The sequence below is a fragment of the Leucoraja erinacea genome, chromosome 8, assembly GCF_028641065.1.
Source record: "Leucoraja erinacea ecotype New England chromosome 8, Leri_hhj_1, whole genome shotgun sequence".
NCBI classification, from domain to species: domain Eukaryota; kingdom Metazoa; phylum Chordata; class Chondrichthyes; order Rajiformes; family Rajidae; genus Leucoraja; species Leucoraja erinaceus.
Window position 1 is genome coordinate 64,274,887 of NC_073384.1, and position 23,860 is coordinate 64,298,746.

The following is a 23,860-nucleotide window of genomic DNA, read 5'->3' on the forward strand; positions in this document are numbered from 1 at the left end:
ACTTGGCAGCTCTGCATACCCAATTGGGTTCAGATCGGGTGATTGACTTGGTCACTCAAGAATTTACCTTTTTTGTTTAGCTTTGACAAACTCCTTTGTTGTTTTAGCAGCATGTTTGGGATTATTGTCTTGCTGTATAATGAACTGCCGGCCAATGGTTGTGGCATTTGTTTGAACTTGAGCAGATAGGATGTGTCTATACACTTCAGAATTCATTATGCTACTACCATCAGCAGTTGTATCATCAATGACGATAAGTGAGCCAGTACCTTCAGCAGCCATACATGCCCAGGCCATAACACCCCCACCACCATGTTTCACAGATGAGGTGGTATGCTTTGGATCTTGGGCAGTTCCCTCTCTCCTCCATACTTTGCTCTTGCCATCACTCTGATATGTTAATCTTCGTCTCATCTGTCCACAAGACCTTTTTCCAGAACTGTGGTTGCTCTTTTAAGTACTTCTTGGCAAACTGTAACCGTGCCATCCTATTTTTGCAGCTAACCAGTGGTTTGCATCTTGCAGTGTAGCCTCTGTATTTCTGTTCATGAAGTCTTTTGCGGACAGTGGTCATTGACAAATCCACACCTGATTCACGAAGAGCGTTTCTGATCTGTCGGACAGGTGTTTGGGGATTTTTCTTTATTATAGAGAGAATTCTTCCGTCATCAGCTGTGGAGGTCTTCCTTGACTTGCCAGTCCCTTTTCGATTAGTAAGCTCACCAGTGCTCTCTTTCTTCTTAATGTCCCAAACAGTTGATTTTGGTAAGCCTAGGTTTGGCTGATGTCTCTAACAGGTTTATTCTTGTTTCTCAGTCTCATAATGGCTTCTTTGACTTTCACTGGCACAACTTGGTCCTCATGTTGATAAACAGCAATAAAAGTTTCCAAAGGTGATGGAAAGAATGGAGGAAAGACTAGGTGCTGAGAGCTCTCTTATACCTGCATTAAGGAGGTAGTTAAACATAACTGAGCAATTACAAACATCTGCAAAGCCATGTGTCCCAAACATTATGGTGCCCTGAAATGGGGGGGGGGGGGGGACTATGTATAAACACAGCTGTAATTTCTACATGGTGAAACCAAAATGTATAAAAATACCCTTTAATCAAATCTGACAATGTGCACTTTAACCACATGTGATTTTTATCTATTACAAATCTCAAATTGTGGAGTACAGAGGCAAATAAATAAATGATGGGTCTTTGTCCCATACATTATGGAGGGCACTGTATTACCAATTCAACTTGCAAATTAACCTTTTTGGAATCCTGCACCAGCACTCCCAAGTCCCTTTGCACCTCTGACTTCTGAATCCTCTCCCCATTTAGGAAATAGGCTATGCCTTTTTTCCTGCTAGCAAAATGTATGACTGCGCACTGTGCTATGCTGTATTCCGTCTGCCACTTCTCTGCCGACACTCCCAACCTGTCCATGTCCTTCTGTAGACTCACTGCTTTCCCCATACTACATGACCCTCCACCTATCTTTGATTCATAGACAATAAACAACAGGTGCAGGAGTAGGCCATTTGGCTCTTCGAGCCAGCACTGCCATTCAATGTTATCATGGCTGATCATCCACAATCAGTACCCCATTCCTGCCTTCTCCCCATATCCCTTGACTCCGCTATCTCCAAGAGCTCTATCTAACTCTCTTTTAGAAGCATCCAGAGAACCGGCCTCCACCACCCTCAGAGGCAGAGAATTCCACACTCACAATTCTGTGTGAAAAAGTATTTCCGCATCTCTGTTCTAAATGGCTTATCCCTTATTCTTAAACTGTGGCCCCTGGTTCTGGACTCCCCTAACACCAGGAACACGTTTTCTGCCTCTAGCGTGTCTAAACCCTTAATAATCTTATATGTTTCAATACGATTCACTCTCATCCTTCTAAATTCCAGAGTATACAAGCCTACCCGCTCCATTCTATCAACATATGACAGTCCCACCATCCCGGGAATTAAGCTTGGGAATCTACACTGCACTCCCTCAATAGCAAGAATATCCTTCCTCAAATTTGGAGACCAAAACTGCACACAATTCTCCAGGTGTGGTCTCACTAGGGCCCTGTACAATTGCAGAAGGACCTCTTTGCTCCGATACTCAACTCTTGTTATGAAGGCCAAAATGCTATTCACTTTCTTCACTGTCTGCTGAACCTGCATGCTTACTTTCAGTGATTGATAAACAAGGACCCCCCAGATCCCGATGTACTTCCCCTTTTTGCAACTTGACACCATTTAGATAATAAACTGCCTTCCTATTTTTGCCACCAAAGTGGATAACCTCACATTTATCCACATTAAACTGCATCTGCCATACATCCACCCACTCGCCCAACCTGTCCAAGTCATCCTGCATCCTCATAGCATCCTCCTCACAGTTCACACTGCCACCCAGCTTTGTGTCATCTGCAAATTTGCTAATGTTACTTTTAATCCCTTCATCTAAATCATTAATATATTGTAAATAGCTGCGGTCCCACCACCGAGGGCTTGCGGTACCCCACGAGTCACTGCCTGCCATTCTGAAAGGGACCTGTTAATCCCTACTCTTTGTTTCCTGTCTGCCAACCAATTTGTATCATCTGCAAACTTGGCCACAAAGCCTTCAATTCTCATCCAAATAATTGATATACAACGTGAGGGGTGAACTGCCCTAGCACCGACCCGTGCGGAACCGTTAGTCAATGGCAGCCAACCAGAAAAGGCCCCCTTTTACCTTCTGCCTTCAGCCAACCTTCTATCCATGCTAGTATCTTCCCTCTAATACCATGGGCTCTCATTATCTTTAGCAGCCTCAAGTGCAGCATCTTATCAAAGGCTTTCTGAAAATCCAGGTATGCAACATCCACTGACTCTGCTTTGTCTATCCTGCTATTTACTTCCTCAAAGAATTCCAAGATTCGTCAGGCAAAATCTCCCTTTCACAAAACAACTAAAAGTTTACCAATCACATGTCAGGCTAACTGGCTTATAGTTTCCCCTCTTTTGCTTCACTCCCTTCTTAAACAGTAGAGTAACATTTACAATTTTCCAGTCCTCTGGGACCACTCCTGATTCTAGTGATTCTTGACAGATCACCAATAATGCCACCAGTCTCTAAAGCTACCTTTTTCAGATCCCTCGTCCAGGTGACATCCATCTTCAAACCTTTTAGCTTCCCAAGCACCTCTTCTTTAGAAATAGCAATTCCTTTTTACTTCTGCCTCCAGACTCAAGAATTTCAGGCAAATTGTTGATGTCTTCCTCTCTGAAGACTCGCGCAAAAAACATATTCAGTTCATCTGCCATTTTTTAATTCGCCATTATTACTTCTCGTGTGCCATTTTCCAGCGGTCCAATGTCCACTCTTGCCTCTCTCTCTTATTCTTTGTATATCATTGGTAGCTCCTGCTATGCTCATCATTGTAAAGTTAAAAACTTGAATACCCTTGCCTATTCACACTGGCTCCACTTTGCATCAAAATCTGCAGCATATATATTCAGAGGGCCCAGCTAGTATCAATAGCAGAATGAAGCAAGACATATCTCTGCTTCTATATGTGATGATGCACTGTTATGTCAGCCTTCAAAGAGGTTGGAAGGGTTTGAACCAACTGGATACTTATACAACTACCACCGACCAAAAAGTTCAGACAAGGCAGATACTAAATATTAAAAGCAAGTTGTAGCCACGCTGAAGAACTACATGTTGGTTCTCGAAAGAAATTAAAGGTTCACCCAGGCAACATAAGCATAAAATAAAAAAATAAACTGCTGGACATCTGGAAAATGGCAGCAATCATGGCTCATTTATATGTTCAAGAAAAAGTTAGAATTTCACCAACAAATCCTTCATGAGGTAGTCTGCCTAAAACCAAACAATGTCTACTGATGTGAACTCAGCAAAGAGTAAATGGCTCAATGGTGCTTTCATTGTCACATGTGTGAAGTGCAAGCGCACAATTAATTTATTTTCTTATCAACAGTCCAGAAGGGTATTGCCATACCTAAGCACATCCCCAATTAGCAAATTGTAAGAATACGTCCACTGATCCTGTATGCAAGAGGTGCCATTGTCAAAGTCCAGTCCCCGTTCTAGGTATTACGAGCAGTTCTCGTTCCAGGCAAACCCCAAGCTGCTGCGGGCCTTCAGCCGTCACCTTCCCCTGGACATGTGGGTCGACCTGTGAACTGACGTCACACTAGCTCCCATCCACCTTTGTTCCCCGTTGGAACATCCCGCAGACGACCGAGGGTGCGCTAGACTAGATCCCGGTTCCCTCTCCTCCCTGACTGGTCTCGCTCCTCGCCAGTCGCATCTGTCGGTGGCGGCTCCATCCTCCCGGTCTCTGGGCATTGGGGAGGAGCGGCAAGCAGTCTCCCCTTTCCTGGCCATAGTCTGCCGGGTCCTCCGGGCAGAGGTGGCTGACCTTCCAGGCCGCGGTTCCCTGGGTCTTGTGTTTGGCCACAGGGATCTGGCTTGGCGGTACCCCCTGTAAGCCGTGGCACTCTGTGAGCTTCTGTAATGCACCCCAGGATCAGCTGTTTAAATAGAACCCCCCACCCCATATTGGTAAAACCTTCACATTTTATGTCTTCAGAGCGCTAGTTCATTTTTACAAGTTTGCATCACACAAAAAAAATGAATTGCAATTAGTCGTGAAAAAAAGATGTGAATTAATTACGTAGTGAACTGGTATCGGCAACCTGGTATTGGAAAACAACATTCCTGTTAAATGTTCTTATTATACAGAATAATTATTGATTACTTTTGAAGTGCGTATTTTCCCCAAATGTAAGAGGGAACCACGATTGTTCTATTGAATCTGGGAATAACAATTTTCAGTTAAACCCGAAATTGAAATAAATATTAATGACAATTACAAAATAAGTAGAATGCAGCATACCTGTAACATACTAACAATCTCCACTTTGTTGAAGAATATAAATGATGTAAGTGTAGATAGAAAGTTCTCCTCAAATACAGATGGAGTAGGTAAAATTATATCCTGGATATACTGTACCCTGTATGTCTGGTGAATTTTTTGCTTCAACTCGGTGTCTGTAATGGGTATGACTTCTTTAAATTTGACAGTTTTGGTCAAAAATTCACGATGCTTCCTCGGATGAGGTAAAGAAGGATCATACTCCAAACACCCGACTACATCCATAATGGACTCATCTGAAAACATCCCCTCAAACAGTGCTGCTTTATTGAGGAACAAAATGCCTCTGATAATTTCATATAAGTGATGTAAACCTTCTGTATTGTCAAGGTCTTCACAAACTCGGAATAACTGCAACAGCTTTTTAATGTAGCCTTCATTTTCCAAAGCTAGTGCTAACTTTTCTCTGCGGATAGGAGAGGAGAGAACAGAGGTCACCAAGTCAGCAATCTCTTCCAATTTGTTTAGTTCACATGGTGGAAGATCAACTGTGTGAGAAGTTTCAGGCATTTCTTCAAATCGCTCTTCTTCAGACTCATCAATAATGTCCTGAGTTATATCAAGTGATGGATCTCGTCCCTGAACCTGAAATAAAAGCATGGACATGAAAAAAATTCTGCCACTGCAGCCTGCAAATATATAAATATTGTATATGCTGGAAAGAACGATTTGAAATATTCATTAAGTGTAGTTTTAAGCGAGCACTGATAAATCCAACATTGTTACTTTTAGAAAATTACCCATTCTTGAAAATTACAGTGATTGCTACCCCCAAACTCTCAAGGTGCAGCAGGCCCTTCTGCACAATCAAGTGACATCGTCATTGTAGCCCCTGGGAACAGCTCTTTATTCTGGCCTCCGCCACTGACAGGACGCACGTGGTCACCATGGGGCTCCCTCCTCTCCCACCTGCTGCTGCTTCTTGGCGTTCATTGGCGTCGGCGGAGGTTGAGCACTCCCAGCTCAACCCCCCGCTGCTTCCACATGTTGCTCTGTCCACCCTAATCTGCCTCCTAATACCGCACCCTTTTACAACGGACAATCGCCAAGAATGGACATTATAACCCCCTCCCCCGCGGTCTGTTATACAGGTTTACAGTACTGTCAAAACAATGTAACTTCAGATGCTCTAGATCTATCATGTGACAAGAGGTAGCTATGCTTGCCTTATTTAAAGAAAAAATAGTAGCTTACTGATCATTTTGTCCATGACTGCAATTAGGGGATGATAGTCATAATTTGGGAACAGTCAAGATTTCTTCCACAGGACTGACTACCCACAACATTACAACATCATGACACTTAACACAACAGCTCAACAACAAATATTGACAGAATTATAGGACTGAACAAAAGGAACTAAATTGTATGTTCAAAAAATGATTACAGGACGCAAACATTAAATTATTTGAAAAGATAGTTCATCTGCAACTTCACCACACCCTGCCCTCCCTCTCCCTCCAAGGCTTCAATAAGTCATGGATCTGAGTATTGCTTCGCAATAGGGTCGTCTTCCACAAGGTCCATTTCAGCCAACTATTAAAATACTCAGATTAGTGTGTCCAATGTTTGCTTTCATTAGTATGAGGATCTGAGATGAGGAATTAGGAAAAATGGCTAATATATTTACTCCTGTTTTAAGGCAATGTCCACTACTTTTCCACTCTGATGCACCAGCACTTCTTCAACCATTTCTAAATGAGCAGCTCAAGTAAACATGCAAATTTTGAAGCAGATAACCTATTCCCATTAAAACCCAATTTCCAGAACACAGGAACATCGGTGGCACAGCTGGTAGAGCTACTGCCTCACATTGCTGGAGACCCACGTTTAACCCTGCCCTTGGGTTGAGTTGGCACATTCTCATTGTGAGTGCGTGAGTTTTCTCTTGCTGCTCTGCTTTTCTCCTACATACCAAAGATGTAGGAAGTGGATGTGCAGGTGGGATAACATAGAACTAGTGTGAATAGGTGTTCAATAGTTGGCATGGACTCGTCGGGCTGAAGGGTCTGTTTTCATACTGTATTTTTCAATCAATCAAAATATTTCAGAAACGGGGGGTACATTTTAGTGGGGGGGAAAAAACAATGGCAATGCACCACAATATCAAAAGATACAACTTGAAAAATTGAAACAACATGACCAAACTTCAGCTCACTTTTATTATGGGCATATACATTCAGAAGAAAGACAATGTGCTGGCCCAGACCATAAATGTTTATAAAAACTTACAAAATGTCCAAGTGTTCTTCCCATCTTGTTCTCTATGAAAGTATTGTCCTCTTTGAAATCATCAATGTTTTCTAATTTTGAAAAAATGTTCTCACTATGTTGATATTTCAAAACTATCAAATATCTAGGCTATTAATTCCAGCGAGTTGCCTGCTGATGTGTACCTTAACAATTCAAATTATTTCAAACGTCTGAAGATTTGATTCCTGTTCCCAAAGCAATGGATGGCTAATCTTGTCTGGTCACAAATCTCTACATTTCTAAAGGACACAAGGGGCTGCAGATGTTGGAATCTTGAGCAAAACACAAAGTGCTGAGGAGTTTAGCAGGTCAAGGAGCACTTTGGGAAGGAATGGGAAAGTTACTTTGAGTCTGATCCCTTCCTCAGACTGAATTGAGTAGGGGGAGAAAGCTGGAAAAGAGAGGAAGGAATGGGAGAAAAGCTGGCAACTGATGGGCGAATACAGGCGAGGGGTGTTCGATTGGTAGATGGGTGGAAAAAGTGACAAAGACTAAAGTAGACGCTGGAATCTTACGTTGAACAATTTGGTTGCCTAAATATTTTGCGGCTTTATAAAACTTGGGCGAGGACTGGAGCCTGGTAGCGAGGAAAAAAAACCTAAGTCAACCCAGAGACATAACAGGAGTAGTGACCATCTGCCTACCAAAACCCCCCTCAGCTGTGTTCACATGCCACAATTTGTCCTCTTCCCCCCGCCGTCTCCCCAAATCAGTCTTAATAAGTGTCCCGACCCAAAACATCAAGCACCCATGTTTTCCAAGGATGCCTCTGACCCACTGAGTTACTCCAACAATTTGTGCCTTTTGTTTTGTAAACCATCAGCTGCAGTTCGTTATTTCCATATTCTGGATTTATGATGGGTTAAATATAATTATAAAATCTCCAGGTAGAGTAGACAATTCATTACAGCTCTTGTAGGTAACTTGACAATTGTAATGTTCTTGCAAAAGCAATAAGTCATGTAAAGTTAAAATACTGACATTCAATTCTGAGCTCATACTCCGACTCAAAATAATAATATATTAAATTGGTAACTAAAATTCCTTTAGTGAAATCAGTTGCATTACTATTAACAACGCACAAATTGATGGCTGGACATCAAGAGGTCAAAAAGATAAGGCCAATTTTCCCTTTCCCTTCATCTATGCTTAAAGGTCATGGGATGTCATCCATGCATCATTCCAGGTGGACTTAATTTATGTATTGCATTATGTTTGATTAGGTTTGTGGTGGATGTTTACGTTAACTTATGTAGTTGTGTGTCTTGCTGCTTTTTGTTTAGTATGGCTGTATGGTTAATCGAATTTCATTGTACCTTAATTGGTGCATGTTACAATAAATTGACCGACACATAACTTTTACAAAAATTAACTGTCTGAAAAATTGGATAAAATGAAAAAGCCCAAAATTAATAATAATGATAGTATTCTGCATTTTTAATTTGTAACTATATGTTACACATAAATTACTGTTAAAATGAATACAGTTCAACTTTTAATAACCTATATTTGATACTATTTATTATTTTAATTAATTAATGGACCATGCCAAGTTAGTGGTGAAATTTATTTCTAGAATAGGGTGTCCAAGTGCAACTCCAGCACAGAGGCAGGTGTCAGCTTGGGAAGAACAGGGTCTCCAGCTTGGGGTGAAACCATCTCTATTCCTGCAGATTTCACCCATCTGCACTACTTGCATTTGCCACCTACTTACCATTGTCATGCATTGGGCTACTTTTGTATTTGCTGCCGACTCAAAATTGGAAGGTAGAGTGCAATGGAGCCTGTGCATCCAATCTTTCCAAAATAAAAGAGAGGTGCCATAAAGTCATGGATTCCCAGTTTGACCGGGCAATGAGACCCAACAAGGCAATAGAGGTCAAGCTATACTAGGCCTGGACAGTACCAATCTCAGACCATGTCTCACAATCACTACTCAAGCTGCATTTGTTGATGATGCTTTAAGCTCTCAACGATTTGTCATCACCTTCATTACAACCTTTCCGTGATGCACAGTGCATCACAAGCAGAAACAAATGTCCAATAAGTTGGGAACTAAAGGTACAGAGAATATGAAAACATCTCCTGGGTAGAGGTTCCTATAACTATGGGACCTGAGAAAATGGTAACAATGAAAAACTACTACTTCCTGGAATAATCTTAAATAACTTTGTCTGGAAAATAATTTCCTTGCAACATACTGTAAATGCTTTGATGGTATGTTATGAGTGATCAGACAAAGTCAAAATGTGGCACATCCTTGTTACATGAATTAGACACATATAGACAAGCATCCTTTCAAGAATGTCAATCAAATGTAATAGGGACACATTCAGCTATAGCAAATCATTAACAGCCTAGAATATCTGTGATGAAATGATTTAATTTTTTCCCATGTTTCTTTATAAAACAGGGAGCCATTCAGTTCCCCCTGCATCAGCTCATAGAGCAATCCCATCCCCTCACTAATTTCCCCTGTAACATATTTTCCCCACACTCATTTTGCCACATAATTACACCAGATGATTTTTACAATGGCCAATTAATCTACCTACCTACACATCTTCAAGAGAAGAGGAAACTGGAGCATCCAAATAAAATGTGTGAAATCGGGGGGAAACCTGCAAACTGTATGCATACAGCAACAGTGAACAAGGATTCCTGGCAAGCTCCAAGTACAGCAGCACCCTAAACCGAGGCGCTGGATATAACATGGTTAATTGCTGAGCAACTGTGCTGGCCAACAGTTTTTGTGATTGTTACATGCTATGCATGGGTTTTTTTCCCCTTTAAAATCTAACTACAATAAACCAGCACTAACAAGCATTTTCTTTAAAACTATGAAGGCCAATAACTTAGAGCACAATGTCTTTGGTAAGACAAGAATGAATAAAACTGGTCTATTTTGCACTTCAAATGTTAGGTTATGATTAATTACTGCTTAGATGGAAAAGATTATTCATCAGTTAGGATCTCTGCCGAAAATAGAGGAGCAGCTTAATTATAGTTCACTCGCAGCACAGGGCCAATCTTTAAACTGTAATTTCTAATGGCACACTACAAATGAAATTCTTAAACTACAACTACACTTGCAAAATTAAATGTATTTGAAATGACAGACCAGACTTGGCATGCAACTTTCGTATACAAGAACTTCAACCACAAATATATATTCACATGAAGATAATCATATTTGGTATATTCATATTCTAACCACTATTCAACATAGAACATTAACTGAGGACTACAATAAGAACTTACCAAGAAATTTGACGACACAAAGAGTATACAAGCAAAGGTAGGATGCAAATTTACTAACTTTTGGGCGGCACGGTGGCACAGCAGTAGAGTTGCTGCCTTACAGCGCCAGAGACGCAGGTTTGATCCTGACTACGGGTTGTTGTCTGTACGGAGTTTGTACGTGACCTATTTAGGCTTTCTCAGGGATCGCCGATTTCCTCCCACACTCCAAAGACGTATAGGTTTGTTGGTTAATTGCCTTTGGAAACGAATGTAGATTGTCCCTAGTGTGTTGGATAGTGCTAGTGTGCAGGGATCGCTGGTTAGCACAGACTTTGTGGGCCAAAGGGCCTGTTTCCGTGCTGTAATTTAAACTAGAGGAATTAAAAAAACTAGAGGTGTATTTAGTAGAACATCAATTAACGATGCAGTGTGTCTAAAACACACAAGAGGTTTTCAGGAAGAAACCGTATTACCTAAAATAATCAAGATTGCAGGGAAATTGCAGGTGCCCTAACTGAGATTTATGAGTAGTCATTAATTACTGGAGAGGTGCCAGAAGATTGGAGGATGGCAAATGTGCCTCTATTCCAGAAGAGGTGTCGGGAAAATCCTGGAAACTACAGGCCTGTAGGCCTAACATCGGTGGTCGGAAAGTTACTAGACAGGGATAAATTATACATGCATCTAGATGGACAGGGGCCAATTTGGGATAGTGGGTGGTATTGTAGATAGTGAAGATGGTTGTCAAAAAGTGCAGCAGGATCTTGATCGGTTGTGCAGGTGGGCTGAGGAATGGTTGATGGAATTTAATATAGAGAAACGTGAGGTGTTACATTTGGGCAGATCTACACAGAGAATGGTAGGAGTCTGTAGAATGTAGAGCAGAGCAGAGCGATCTAGGAGTGCAGGTAGACACAAAATGCTGGAGTAAAGGCTTTAGGCACTATGGCCTTCATCAATCAGAGTATTGAGTATAGAAATTGGGGGGGGGGGGGGGGGGGGGGGGGGGGTCATGTTGCACTGGTGAGGTTACTTTGAATATTGTGTTTTAGACATCATGTTATTGGAAAGATTTTGTCAAGCTGGAAAGGTTGGAGAGAAGATTTATGAGGATGTTACCAGGACTCAAGGGTCTGAGCTATAGGGACTGGTTGAGCAGGCTAGGACTCTATACCTTGGAGCGCCGGCCGGAGTGATCTCAAGGGGTAATCTTTGAGGTGTACAAAATCATGAGAGGAATAGAACGGGTAGATTCACAGAGTCTCTTGCTAGAGTAGGGAAATCGTGAACCAAAGGACATTGGGTTGAAGGTGGGGGAGGGGGGAGAGATTTAATAGGAACCTGATGGGTAACCTCCTTTTTTACACACAAAAGGTGGTGAGTACACAGAAGGAGGTAGTGAGACAGGTACTATTGCAACGTTCAAGAAACATTTAGACGGGTAAGTGGATAGAATAAGTTGAGGCATGTGGCTCAAATGCAGGCAGGCGGGAGTAGTGTAGATGGGACATGCTGGTCGGTGTCGGCAAGATGGTCCGAAGGGCCTGTTTCCATACTATATGACTCTAAGAAATGGTCACTAACAGACACTTTTGCTCCAGAACATAAACAGATGTTAGAAGCATAACTTTTGCTAACTCCTCAGTCTAGATTGCATTCAATTCACAAATTGCAGAAGACACTCCTCTCTGTTCAAGCTGAAGTACACTGCAGAGCTGTAATGTTTACAAAGAATAATTATAGTTCATGGAAATGGAGAGAATTGGACATATGAGAAAATGAGATAAAGAACGTGAGGAAAAGGCGCAGGCATAGGGAGTACAAGAAATGGAATGGATGTGACAGAGCAACAGAAGCCCAATGTAAACTGTATTATTGGCATCTCTCACCATCACGTAACTACAATTTCCGAACCAAAAGAGAAACATGTCAGCAAATCAAAAGAGAAACCAAATGGAAGCAGAAAATGTGAAACAATAATTTAAGTGGATCACGTGTAGGAAGGAATTGCAGATGCTGGTTTACACGCAAGACAGACACAAAATGCTGGAGTAACTCAGTGGAACAGGCAGCCTCTCTGGAGAGAAGGAATGGGTGACGTTTCGGGTTTAGGCCCTTCTTCGCACTGAAGAAGGGTCTCCACCCAAAACGTCACCCATTCCTCCTGCCCAGAGATGTTGCCTGTCTCCAACATTTTGTATTTATTTAAGTAGATCATGTTCCCTATTTACCACATGCAACAAAATGCAAGATTAATTTAAGATAATGAAATGTCTTGCTAAAAGTATTATGTCAAATGTGATTACAAAATGGTAATATAAACAATGTTTTTTTATAACAAAGAACAATGAAAGTTTTTGTTTACAACCAATAGGTGATTGATTGAAATAACAGACAGAATAACAAGCATTTATATGCCAGACTTTCAAGGAATAAATTCAAATCCAAAATATAGGACCTATTTTAATTCACCTACTGAAGACAAAGCATCACCAGAAACCCCTAAAGACTATTCTCAAAGCAGAAGTTCAAAACTGGACTTTCAGTCATGAATAAAAGAACATAAAGTGCCAGAACTTTCAGCATGTCAGGCTGCATCTCTGGAGAACATGGATAGGTGACATTTTGGGCTGAGACCCCTCTTTAGAATTTTTCAATAATGAATAACTGTAATGGTTTTTTAAATACTTTTTAAAAAATGGCATTGTCCAGACAACCAATATAAAAACAATATTCAACTATTCCACTTTCACAAAGGTTCAATGGGAAAAATTAAAATTTACTAGATGTGATTTTATGTAGTGTATTTCAGTTAATTCAGCAGTGCATACACTACCTGACAAATTTTCTCCCAGATTTCATCACATCCAGCTTTTTCTTGGAAACTGAGTGCCAAGTCGTAATTGTCTGCTTCAGACCAGACAATCAAAGTATCCTGTTTTACAATAAGATAAAGGTCAGACACAATTGTCCACCAAGGAGCATTTTAACTAATTTGTCATGACCAGAAATATAATTTGGCCACTACCTATTTTTAACACCCCTTTTAAAAAAAGTGATTATACATCCATGGAACCTATAATTATACAAAATAAAATCTGTTACAAGAATTTCTTAAGAATGACTTCGCAGGATTTACAAATTGCAAAATATTTATTTGTGTATTGCCACTTTTACGAGTCGCATCAGTAATACGTGAACAGAGTCAGTTTTTTTTTTAAATGTCACACAATTTTTACAATTTACCTGCTGCTTCTGGTACGCGGTATTTGGATTGATTTTCGATTCTAACAGGAGCGAACCTAAAATGATAGATAAAAATGATAAAGAATGAAAATATTTATACTCATCCTCTTCACACACACTTCTGTAGTAAATATCATTTAAACCTACCTCCCTCGCCTCCCCTTCCCCGCCCGCCACATTCGCACACTTTTCCGACAAGATTTGGTTCGTAATTTACCCGGGGGGTCAGTCAGATCTTCGCAGTCAGAGTTTAACACACACACTATCAGAGTTTAAGTACGTTTCGGAGCAATGAGGGAGGTTCAGAAAAGAATGCAGATTATTTTTTAAACAAAGGGAATTTGGCTGCAGAAACAAAGCCTGGTCGAAGAGACAAGGCAGCTGCCCAGGCTTGATCTTACCGTCGGACTCGGCCCGGACCAACAAGGACATTGCACTCAGACGGTCGACATAGGTCGAGGACACATGCCCCGTACCCCGGTCGTCCCATTGCCGCTCTTCGTTCAGCGTATACACCTTCACCCGTCTCCGTGTATCCGACATGCTTCCTTCTCTCCGCTGATATCTCGCTCCTTGTTCCGTGCGTGTGTGTCTTTTTTACGGGGGGCCAAGATCTTTCTCTTCTTGGTTTTTTTTTCACCTCCTTCCTCCCCCCCCCCCCCCCCCCCCCCCCACAAAAAAAAAAAAATGGACCGTCACCGGCGTGATCTTCCAGTGGCGGAAAACGCCACTACACAGTCGTGCGGCATTGTTTTGCAAATAAATATTGGAAGGCGATAGGGAAAGAAGATTAGATTGGTGTAGTTTGTGGAAGCCCGGCAGGTCCGGCCTTCCTCCCTCTCCCTTCAAGCCTGCACAACAGCCGCCATCTTGTAACCCGACCCGGGCGAATCACTCCGCGCACGGGGCTTCCTGCACTCCAGCGCAGGGCCCCGGCTCCCAGGCCCAGGCTGGTGACGTCACCGCCGCCTCGCCAGGCACCAACCCCATTCATTATTTGTGTTTAAAGGTCCTGCACGTACAGCTTCCCATTCACGTCATGTGCACAGGCATTTGCCTCCCACATCAGACTGACTTTTAAACTTTGAACTGTATTACTAGCAGAAATATTCCAGTTCTTTGCTCTGCCGTTTTCATACCTGACCCCCACCATATCTCCAGGAAGGAAGGAACTGCAGATGCTGGTTTACACTTGCAGTGTAGGAAAGAACTAAGGGGAAAGGCCAAGGGGATCAGGGGGTATGGAGAGAAGGCAGGTACGGGATACTGAGTTGGATGATCAGCCATGATCATATTGAATGGCAGTGCAGGCTCGAAGGGCTGAATGGCCTACTCCTGCACCTAATTTCTATGTTTCTATGTTTCTAACTGCAGATGCTGGTTGAAATAGAAATGCCGGAGTAACTCAGCGGGACAGGCTGCATCTCTGGAGAGAAGGGATGATTGACTATTCGGGTCGAGACCCTTCAGACTGGTCCCCAGTTATTTACAATATATATTAACGATTTAGACAAGGGAATTAAGTGTAACATCTCCAAGTTTGTGGATCACAAAGCTGGGTGGCAGTGAGAGCTGCGAGGAGGATGCTATGAGGCTGCAGGGTGACTTGGATAGGTTGGGTGAGTGGGCAGATGCAATATAATGTGGATACATGTCAGGTTATCCATTTTGGTGGCAAGAACAGGAAGGCTGATTATTATCTGAATGAAGGTACACAAAAATGCTGATGAAACTCAGCGGGTGCAGCAGCATCTATGGAACCAAGGAGATAGGCAACGTTTCGGGCCGAAACACTGAATTATGTCAGATTAGGAAAAGGGAAGGTGCAACAAGACTTGGGTGTGCTTGTACAGTACATCAGTCACTGAGAGTAACCATGCAGGTACAGCAGGCAGTGAAGAAAGCTAATGGCATGTTAGCCTTCATCGCAAGAGGATTTGAGTTTAGGAGCAAGGAGGTCCTACCGCAGTTGTACAGGGCCCTGGTGAGATTGCACCTGGAGTATTGTGTGCAAATTTGGTCTAATTTGAGGAAGGACATTATTGCTATTGAGGGAGTGCGGAGTAGGTTCAGCAGGTTAATTCCCGGGATAGCGGAACTGACATATGATGAAAGAATAGGTCGACTGGGCTTGTATTCACTGGAATATAGGACGAGAGGGAATCTCGTTCAAGTGAGTTTATTGTCATGTGCCCCTGTATAGGACAATGAAATTCTTGCTTTGCTTAAGCACACAGAAAATAGTAGGCATTTACTACAAAGATAAATGTGTCCATATACCATAATATAAATATATACACACTTGAATAAATAAACTGATAAAGTGCAAATAGCAGAAAGTGGTTATTAATAATCAGAGTTTTGTCTGAGCCAGGTTTAATAGCCTGATGGCTGTGGGGAAGTAGCTATTCCTGAACCTGGTTGTGCAGTCTTCAGGCTCCTGTACATTCTACCTGAAGGTAGCAGGGAGATGAGTGTGTGGCCAGGATGGTGTGGGTCTTTGATGATACTGCCAACCTTTTTGAGGCAGCGACTGCGATAATTCCCCTCAATGGAAGGAAGGTCAGAGCCGATGATGGACTGGGCAGTGTTTACTACTTTTTGTAGTCTTTTCCTCACCATGGCGCTCAAATTGCCGAACCAAGCCACGATGCAACCGGTCAGCATGCTCTCTACTGTGCACCTGTAGAAGTTAGAGAGTCTTCCTTGACAAACCGACTCTCCGTAATCTTCTCAGGAAGTAGAGGCGCTGATGAGCTTTTTTGATAATTGCGTTAGTGTTCTCGGACCAGGAAAGATCTTCCGAGATGTGCACGCCCAGGAATTTGAAGTTCTTGACCTTTTCAACCATCGACCTGTTGATATAAATGGGGCTGTGGGTCCCCCTCCTACTCCTTCCAAAGTCCACAATCAGTTCCTTGGTTTTGCTGGTGTTGAGGGCCAGGTTATTGCGCTGGCACCATATGGACAGTTGCTCGATCTCCCTTCTATATTCTGACTCATCCCCATCAGTGATACGTCCCACAACAGTGGTGTCGTCAGCGAACTTGATGATGGAGTTCGCACTGTGGTTGGCTACGCAGTCATGGGTATAGAGTGAGTACAGCAGGGGGCTGAGCACGCAGCCTTGAGGTGCTCCCGTGCTGATTGTTATCGAGGCTGACACATTTCCACCAATACGAACAAACTGGTCTGTGGATGAGGAAGTCGAGGATCCAGTTGCAGAGGGATGCGCAGAGACCCAGTTCTGCGAGTTTGGTAACCAGTTTGGAGGGGATGATTGTGTTGAATGCCGAGCTGTAATCGATGAATAACAGCCTGACATATGAGTTTTTGTTGTCCAAGTGGTCCAGTGCGGAGTGGAGGGCCAGCGAGATCGCATCCACCGTTGATCTGTTGTGGCGGTAAGCGAACTGCAGTGGGTCCAGGTTTTTGTCGAGGTAGGAGTTGATTTGCTCCATGATCAGCCTCTCAAAGCACTTCATCACCACCGGTGTTAGTCGAGTGCCACTGGTCGATAGTCATTGAGGCACGTCACCTTACTCTTCTTGGGCACCGGTATAATTGATGCCCTTTTAAAGCAGGTGGGGACTTCAGAAGTGAGAGGTTGAAAATGTCTGTAAAAACTCCCGCCAGTTGGTCCGCACAGGTTTTTAGAACACGACCGGGTATACCATCAGGACCAGGTGCTTTTCGGGGGTTCACCCCTCTGAAGGATTTCCTGACGTCGGCCTCTGTGACTGAGACTAAAATGCCATCACAGCGAATGGGGGATCGGGAAGGCACATCAGTATTCTCCCTGTCAAAGCGTGCGTAAAACGCATTGAGCTCGTCAAGGAGTGATGTTTCACTGACATTCGAGCTGCCTCCTGGTTTCGCCTTGTAGGAGGTGATTGCATTCAGGCCCCGCCACAGCTGCCGAACATCTGTCTCATCCTCCAGTTTGGGGCAGAAGTCCCTTTTGGCCTTTTTGATGGCCTTACCAAGGTCGTATCTGGACTTCATGTAGGCCACTGTATCATCGGACATGAATGCCCTGTGTCTGGACTTTAGAAGAGTGCGGATCTCAAAGTTCATCCAAGGTTCTTATAGAAACATATAAAATTCTTAAAGGATTGTTCAGGCTAGATGCAGGAAAAATGTTCCCAATGTTGGGGGGGCTCCAGAACCAGGGGTCACAGTTTAAGAATAAGGGCCATTTAGGACTGGGATAAGAAAAAACGTTTTCACCCAGAGAGTTATGAATCTGTGGAATTCTCTGCCATAAAAGGTAATAGAGGCCATTTCACAGGATGTTTTCAAGGGAGAGTTAGATTTAGCTCTTAGGGCTAAAGGAATCAAGGGATATGGGTAAAAAAACAGGAATGGGGTACTGATTTTAGATGATCAGCCATGATCAGATGGAATGGTGGTGCTGGCTCGAAGGCCCAAATGGCCACTCTTGCACCTATTTTTCTATGTTTCTAAGATAGACACAAAATGTTGGAGTAACTCAGCGGGACAGGCAGCATCTCTGGAGAGATGGAATGGGTGACGTTTCAGGTCGAGCTTCAGATTCGAAAGATCTCAACCTGAAACATCACCCATTCCTTCTCCAAAGATGCTGCGTCCTGCTGTTTTACTCAAGCATTTTGTGTCTATCTTCCCTCCATATCTCTATTCTCCCATTCCTCTGACTATGTCTGAAGAAGAGTCGCAACCTGAGATGTCACCAATTCCTTCTCTCCACTGATGCTGCCTGTCCTGCTGAGTTATTCTAGCATGTTGTGTCTCTGTCCCTTCATATCTCTAGTCTCATAAGGTCATAAGTCATCAATGATAGGAGTGGAATTAGGCCATTCGGCCAATCAAGTCCACTCCGCCATTCAGTCATAGCTGATCAATCTCGCTCTCCTAACCCCATTCTCCGCCTCCTCCCCATAACCTCTGACACCTGCACTAATCAAGAATCTATCTATCTCTACCTTCAAAATATCCACTGACTTGGCCTTCACAGCCTTCCATGGCAAAGAATTCCACAGATTCAACTAAAACATTTTCTCCTCATCTCCTTCCTGAAAGTACCTCCTTTCACTCTGAGGCTATAACCTCCAGTCCTCGACTCTCCCACTAGTGGAAACATCCTCTCCACATCCACTCTATCCAACCCTTTCACTATTCTGTATGTTTCAATGAGGGTCCCCCTCATTTTTCTAAACTCCAGCGAGTACATAGAAACATAGAAAATAGGTGCAGGAGTAGGCCATTCAGCTCTTAGATATGACCATGGCTGATCATCCAACTCAGTATCCTGTACCTGCCTTCTCTCCATACCCCCTGATCCATTTAGCCACAAGGATCACATCTAACTCCCTCTTAAATATAGCCAATGAACTGGCCTCAGCTACCTTCTGTGGCAGAGAATTCCACAGATTCACCACTCTCTGTGTAAAAAATGATTTTCTCATCTCAATCCTAAAAGACTTCCCCCTTATCCTTAAACTGTGACCCCTTGTTATGGAGTACAGGGCCAGTGCCGACAAACACTCATCATAGGTTAAGCTACTCATTCCTGGGATCATTCTTGTAAACCTCCTCTGGACATTTTCCAGAGCCAGCACATCCTTCCTCAGATAGGGCGCCCAAAATTGCTCGCACTATTCCAAATGCGGTCTTACCAGCGCTTTATAAAGCCTCGGCATTACATCCCTATTTTTGTATACAAGTCCTCTTGAAATAAATGCTAGCATTGAGTTTGCTTTCTTTACTACAATTCGACTTGTAAATTAACCTTTTGTGAATCCTGCATCAGCTTCCAAGTCCCTTTGCACCTCCGATTTCTGGATTTTCTCTCCATTTAGAAAATAGTCTACGCCTTTATTTCTACTACCAAAATGCATCACTCCACACTTTGCTGCACTATATTCTATCTGCCACTTCTCTGCCCACTAGCCCAACCTGTCCACGTCCTTCTGTAGAGTCCCTGCTTTCTCTACACTACCTGCCCTTCCACATACAATATTTTTGTATCATCCGCAAACTTTGCCACAAAGCCCTCAATGCCCTCGTCCAAATCATTAATATACAACGTGAAGAGCAGCGGCCCCAGCACTGACCCCTGCACAACTCCACTAGTCACTGGCAGCCAACCAGAAAAAGCCCCCTTTATTGCCACTCTTTGTCTTCTGCCATCCAGCCAACCTGCTATCCATGCTAGTATCTGCCCTTTGATACCGTGGGCTCTCATCTTCCTTAGCAGCCTCACGTGTGGCACCTTATCAAAAGCTTTCTGAAAATCTAAGTAAACAACATCTACTGACTCTTCTTCGTCTGTCCTGCTATTTACTTCTTCAAAGAATTCCAGCAAACTTGTCAAGCAAGACCTCCCCTTCACAAAGCCATGCTGACTTCAGCCTATATTATTGTGAACAGATGAGGTTACGGAATTAGTATTCCGTAACCTCATCCTCTATAGTGTACTCTAAAATCTTACCAACCACCGAAGTCAAGCTAACCGGCCTATAGTTCCCATTATTCTGCTTTGCTCCCTTCTTGTGCAGAGGGGGGTAATATTGGCAATTTTCCAATCATCTGGGACCTCTCCTGCCTCCAGTGATTTTTGAAATATCATTGTCAATGTCTCCACAATCTCTAAAGCCACCTCTTTCAGAACACTATGATGCAGTCCATCCGTTCCAGGAGACTTATCCACCTTCAGCCCTTTCTGCTTCCGAAGCACTTTCTCCCTAGTAATAGCCATTCCACTAACTTCCACCCCCTGACTCTCTTGAATTTCAGGCACGTTGCTGGTGTCTTCCACTGTGAAGACTGATGCATAAAAGTTATTCAACTCCTCTGACATTTCTTTATTCCCCATTATCACTTCTCCTGCATCATTCTCCAGTGGTCCAACTTCCACTCATGCCTCTTTCTTACTCTTTATATATCTGAAAAACTCTTGCTATCCTCTTTTATATTATTGGCTAGCTTACCGTCGTATTTCATCTTTTTTCCCCATATTGCCATTTTAGTTACCTTCTGTTGTTCCTTAAAAGCTTCCCAATCCTCTGGCTTCCCACTAATCTTTGCTGTTATACACCTTCTCTTGTAGTTTTATACTGTCCTTGACCTCCCTTGTCAGCCACGGTCGCCTCTTTTCCCGCTAGAATCTTCCTCTTTGGAATCTAAAGATCCTGCATCTTCTGGATTATTCCCAGAAATTCCTGCCACTCTCACCTCTCCCATGACTCTGAAGAAGGGTCTCGACCCGAAATGTTACCCATCCCTTCTCTCCAGAGATGCCGAATGTCCCACTGAGTTCTTCCAACATTTTTTGTCTATTTACAGTTCCCTCAAATAGCCTATGTCTGAGCTATACATATTTATGACTTTATGTAAATTCCAGAAGGCAGTCACATCAAAAACTGTGTGTGTGTGTGTGTGTGTGTGTGCGCGCGTGCATGCGTGCGTGTGGTGACCTAGTGTTAAGAATGGCAGATGGTGCCTGAATCCTACAGTACAATGCCATTCACATATTCAAAGATCTTCTTCGTGTCCTAACGTTAAGAGACCAAACAGAGTGTGGTAATCTAGTGGTGGCCTCAAAAGCTTTGTTTAAAAAAGATTCAACATAGCAAGGTAGACAAAAAATGCTGGAGAATTTTCCAGCATCTGCAGTTCCTTCTTCAACATAGCAAGTTGTACCCACTTCTGAATACAGTGAATTCATATGCATTACTTGCCACTCTCTCAAAGGTTCTGTCAATTTCAAGGATTTATCAACATACACATGCGGGACTCCTTTCTTGCAAACTCTTCTAAATCATTTATTCTACATTGCCTCTTTTTCTTTCTGCCCATGTACAACTTCACAAACCTCTGTATTTAATTTCACCTACCACTTTTCTGCCCACTCAGTGAAACTGTCTTTAAGTCTATTATAATGAATGAGGAACATAATATTTCCAAACTTTGCATCTGCAAATTTGGGATTTTATCTTTCACACTAATATTCAAATCTTAAATTTGTATCAGACGATGCAGTGTGCCAAGCAATACCCTTGGGAAACAGCCCTATGCAACTGCCAGTCCAAATAATGTTTTTCACCACTACTCACTTTCCAAACTGTGCTATTACAGCGGCACCTAGTGGTGGGGCTGGGAAGTCAGAACCCTCGTCATTGGTTGGCAGTCACGTGACCGCGGGGGTTCGTTTGCGGGCTTTTAATTATTGGGGCTCCTCCCCATCGACAGGAGCTGTGTCCATTAGCTAGACTAGGTTTGCGGTTTCACGAGTTTCTATTCATTTTTTGAATAAAAACCATTTCGCTCAACCTGCCTGGTCCCACTAGAATAGAATAGTTTCTTTATTGTCATTGTAACATGAACCATGTACAACGAAATTTAAAAATGTCAGCCAGTCAGTGCACCATTCAAACATTTCTAAAAGCTAGAGATACATACAAGGTAAAATATTAAAAAAAGATAAACAACTAAAATAAATATCATGAAAATAGCACGCATAAACAACCAACCTTACATCCTTCTGTCGATTTCACAGTGTACCACAGTCCCTTAGTATGTATCGCCCCTGCGTTCCTTGGCGGCTACATTTAGTGCCTTTATAGCAGTGGGGTAAAAACTGTTTTTAAGTCTGTTCGTCCTTGTCCTTGTAGATCTGTACCGTCTGCCCGACGGCAACAGTTCAAACAGGGAGTGTCCGGGGTGGGAAATGTCCTTTATAATACTCTTGGGATTTTTTGATGCAGCGGGAACTGTGTAAGTCCTACAGTGGTGACCCCGACGATCCAAAAGTTTTTTGGGTCTGAAAATGAACGCCGCTGAAAACCACAAAGCCAACCCCACCCAGCTGAACGCGGTTTCCCTTAAACTGCCCGTTTTCTGGGCGGTCCAGCCTCATGCGTGGTTTCAACAAATCAAGACCCAATTCCAATTCCGCCAGATCGTCGTGGATTCCACCCAGTATTTCTACGTGCTACCCATTTGTTCCCTTACCTCCAGAATCCGCCCACCGACAACAAATAAGGGGCCTCAAGACTCTGCTGCTGCGTACTTTTGGGCTCAGCTGCCGCAATCGCGCAGCCCTGCTCCTGCATATGGAGGGCCTCGGTGACTGTAGGCCGTTGGTGCTGATGAGAGTGATGCTGTCGTTCATGGACGGTCACCAGCCTTGTCTCCTGTTTGAGCAGGCTTTCCTGGAGCAGATGCCTGATGACATCCGCATGCTCCTCGCCGGGTGCGACTTCACCGACCCCCTGCAACTCGCCGAAAGGGTGGATGAATTGTGCAACCAAAAGCAGGACGGCGCTTCCATCAACCTGGTGCCTGTGGCTCCGCAACGGCCTCGAAGGTCGGTTCCACCATTGATCGACAGCGCCGCAACCGACCGCTGCGGATCACAATAAGCGCCAGTGGCGTTACTACCACCAACGCTGGGGTGCGGAGGCCCGCCGATGCCGCGCTCCCTGCTCGCATCTGGGAAATGCCTCGGCCGATCGCCAGTAGAGACTATAAATGTTGGCCAGAAACATCGCCTCCAAGTCTGGGACCGCCATTCCAGGCTCAGATTCCTAGTGGAAACCAGGGCCAAGCTCAGCATCTTACCTCCGTCCGGGGTTGATACCCGTTCTGGTTAGCGAGGCCCCACCCTGACCACCGTCAACTGCAGCCCCATCTGCACGTATGGCACTCGCACCTCTCCCTTCGTTTTCGGCTCCTGCCATTACACATGGCTGTTTATTATCGCAGACGTCTCCCAGCCATTGCTAGGCTGCGAATTTTTAAGGGCCTATTTCCTACTGGTTGATGTCCAGGTCCAGCGCCTCGTTCATCCCGAGTCCCTCCAGCACGCATCACCGTGGCCCGCGGTTTCCTCCGGCCCGCATCTCGGATCAGTGTCTGATGCGGACAGTGCGTATACTCAGCCAAGTTCCCGGAAATCCTGACCCCTCAGTTTAAATCGGCCACTCCTAAGCATGGTGTCATCCCTCACATCCTCACCGATTTAGAAGATCCGGGCTCATATAGAGCTATATCACTTTTAAATACAGACCAGAAAATCTTAGCAAAGACTTTAGCAAGAAGATTAAGCAAATATATTAGTAAATTGATAACCCTGATCAAACGGGGGTTTATACCCAAAATATACTAATTTAATAATTTGAGACGCCTGTTTAATATAATGTAC

The 23,860-nt window shown here is 43.4% G+C and overlaps 1 protein-coding gene across 2 annotated transcripts in view; it reads right to left on the reverse strand.

Moving 5' to 3' along the window:
* The window catches only part of LOC129699784 (serine/threonine-protein phosphatase 4 regulatory subunit 3-B), a 63,967-nt gene extending 49,396 nt beyond the window's left edge, over nucleotides 1-14,571 (reverse strand). The window contains exons 1-4 of one of the 2 annotated variants that reach the window (XM_055639868.1): nucleotides 14,076-14,570; nucleotides 13,675-13,730; nucleotides 13,265-13,363; nucleotides 4,894-5,517 (exon numbers count right to left, since the gene is read on the reverse strand). In XM_055639868.1, coding sequence (XP_055495843.1) covers nucleotides 4,894-5,517; nucleotides 13,265-13,363; nucleotides 13,675-13,730; nucleotides 14,076-14,217 — 921 coding nt within the window. In that variant the 5' untranslated portion in view covers nucleotides 14,218-14,570. Of the gene's footprint in view, nucleotides 1-4,893; nucleotides 5,518-13,264; nucleotides 13,364-13,674; nucleotides 13,731-14,075 lie in introns of both variants that reach the window. The other variant, XM_055639869.1, reaches the window with a different exon arrangement.
* Nucleotides 14,572-23,860: the final 9,289 nt, after the last annotated feature.